At 33.8% G+C, this 3,120-nt stretch overlaps 1 protein-coding gene across 1 annotated transcript; it reads right to left on the bottom strand.

Annotated features, from left to right (window-relative positions):
- Positions 1-1,287: 1,287 nt before the first annotated feature.
- Positions 1,288-3,100, bottom strand: LOC112462643 (serine/threonine-protein kinase RIO2-like; the record flags this gene model as incomplete). Its single annotated transcript, XM_025028531.1, has 2 exons — positions 1,288-2,074; positions 2,410-3,100. A coding segment is annotated over one exon (672 nt), but the record flags the coding sequence as incomplete, so codon positions are not given.
- Positions 3,101-3,120: the final 20 nt, after the last annotated feature.

Here is a 3,120-nt window from a genome sequence, read left to right on the forward strand (position 1 = left end):
CAAATGCAAAGGAAAAAAAGAAGAAAGTAAAATTGTAAGAAGTTCACGAAATGTATAAACTATTTACAGAATGTTAACTAAAAAAAAAGACTATTATAAACTTCTTTTAGAAATTTTACACAGCCGCGAATATAAATTTAAATCGCATATTTAATTTAATAAACTTTAATTAAATAACAATTGTATACAATATATATATATATATGTTATTTGTTATTATAATATTACAAAAATTATACACATAATACACACGCACACAAATTATACACACGCACTAACTGATTATACGGAACGGAAATAACTACAAATGTTTCATTTTTATAGCAAAAGGTAAAATATAATTAAGAGCCTCGTTCAATCTTTCCATCGTCTATATAAATATAAATTAATCAATGAAAGTTTGCAGCGTGATTGAAATAAGATCATGAAAGTGGCGCGTTCGATTCGAGCATGAGCAAACGCAGCCATGCAAGTTCATCATGCTTCCGTATCGTGTACTAACCAGGCGTAAATCGTTGATGCCATACAGTACAGCGGAGAGATTGTTCTTAGCCATGGTTTTTCCTGCGAAAATTTGCAACAGATAAGTAGTGATCCGCCTGCGTCAAGTTGCTTTCGGATATTTTGATAAACACAGAACGCACGAAATGGGACTCAGCGTCCAAGAGAGAACTCGCTGCTATATATACACGCCTCGCAATTATATTGTATATAGGTATTAAACTATCACCGCGACCTTATTATCGTCGTTTACTTTCACTACCACCGCTATCACCGATCATCCTTCGCGGCGCAAATTTATCGAATAGTCCAATTTGTGCACATTTCGCAATCGCACCTTCAACCGTTGCGCAATGCCATCGCGGAAACACGCTGTTTTTGCGGGAACTATTAAATCGATTTGTACTGTATATGCATGTAGTTCCACTTTTCCTCTCTGCTATCAATCGACCCTGCGTCCGTAGCTCGTGCGTTGCGTTACGACCCCGAAGCAAAAAAATTCGCTCAACGTGCGCGGACCGTTCGGACGTGTTTTGTCTGGAAGAAAAATAAATTTTAAGTATTGCGACTGTTACTGTCTGCATTGATCCCCACTCAGCCTTTCAGTGGATTTCCATTTAGACTTTGCCACGCTAACGGTGATTCAGACTTTGTTAACAAACAAGGGCAAATCTGGCCGTATTGACCGCTGATAGGCGGTAAGAGCCAAAAAATAGAAGAAGACCCCGAAGCAATGTGACGTAACATAGGATAGATGCGACAAAATAAATAAATAAAACAAAATACCTATTCTCCTCTTGATTGTGCGCCTCTCTAGAAAACTTCTCCTTCTGTACTTATACACTCGAAGCTGAACTTGAGCTTGGACGGCTTGGACTAGAGCTTCTTGGGAACGACGACTTGTCTCTAAAGATCGGATCCTTAGTGTACGATCTATATTTAGAAGAGGTATTTCTTAAAATTCTTCTTAATTGGTTCGACGTTTTAAGAGAAGGGATGTTATTAGACTCTCCGATTGGAAAGGATTAAAGGACAAAATTGAGAAAATCAGAAAATCTGACATATGGTCTACAAATGTTTGATAAATTTTATCTTATGTGAAAGGTTTATTTAGAATCTGATAATTTTTGTTTTGATTGTCCATCTGTGACGAGTATCTGCTTAACATGTGAGAAAAATATGAATCTTTAGAATTTCTAGTTTGGTTTACAATAGATTAACCCATCATCTTAATGCTTTATGTTGCAAGATGCAAAAAGGTCCTCATTAGTATTTAATTATATTAATATACAATAATACTTAAGATAAAATTATTCATTAATAATGCATAAATTTTATGCACGTCTAATTTTATATATAATACGTCTGGATATCAAGTTTGCATATAATATGGGCAAACCGCTTGTATTAGTTTAGCTGTACATATCTTTGATAGTATCTGTTCTGCAATTACACGATAATTATATGAATATTACAAAATTATGCAGTTGAAGCAATCCGAAACGGATTGAATGTTTAGTTCTTCAGATAGAACTACTTTCCATATTTTCTTCTTTATTTTTCTGGATAGTATCTAGAAAAATACAGTATTACATTTTTTATTTTTTTTTTTCTATAAGATAAGAAATATTCAATTTTGAAAACACTTATTTCTCTCAGATATGTCTCCACTATTTTATCTTTATTGAAGTTTTACGAGATCAGAATACTAAACAAGGTAACACCTAAAACTGCTTGCATTTTGTTATGTAACTTACATGCAAGCAACATAAATGGAAATAAGTAATGGAAATATCAAGAAAGAAATAATTGTATTCATGATCAATGTATTGAGATAAACTAATTATAAAAAAATCTTTTATATCGTTAATCGTGTATTTGTTAAATTGTATGTAATAAATAACTTACAATAAATATAACTTGTACTTTATTCCCAGCCCCAAATTCCCGTCGATTCTTTAATTGTAGCTCTATTATCTCTTCGTATTCTCGTCACCGCGCTTGCTTCTCCTTTAACAAGTGCTCTCTTTGCCTGGCTCCTCTCACGTTTGTCAAGTGCTAATTTTGTTCTCTTTTTTATCACGTCTGGTGCAATCGTAGCAGCTGTTGAAATACTCCGTATACTTCGTGTGTCATCATAAACCTGTGCTGCTTCGTCTTCCGGGTTTGATGATAAACCATACGATGTACAATCATTGTATTCTTCATTGGCCATTACATTTTCTACATCTCCGTTATTTCGTTTACATTCATTTTCCATGTTGCTTTGCTTGTCAGAACATGGTACAGTAGATATCTCCTTTAAATGTTCATTATCGTTATTTAGTACTGTCTCTCTTGTTGGAACATCAAATTTTTCTTTTGCAGTTCGATCTTGAACTTGTACATCATTTAACTGATATTCCAAATCTTCGATATTATCAACACAATTTTCATACGTTTCATCCTCACTGCCCGTATCAGACTCAACATCTTCATTGTCTTTTTCTTCTTTATATTCAAAATCAATTTCTGTTAAGAAAATGTCAATTTCTTTTTCTATTTGCCTTGCAAAACCACTGGCTTTAACTTCTGCATCTACGTTGTCCTCACGTCTAAAATAGATAATATTAACTTGTT

This window comes from Temnothorax curvispinosus, unplaced genomic scaffold (genome assembly GCF_003070985.1).
Source record: "Temnothorax curvispinosus isolate PA1 unplaced genomic scaffold, ASM307098v1 QBEX01012640.1, whole genome shotgun sequence".
NCBI classification, from domain to species: domain Eukaryota; kingdom Metazoa; phylum Arthropoda; class Insecta; order Hymenoptera; family Formicidae; genus Temnothorax; species Temnothorax curvispinosus.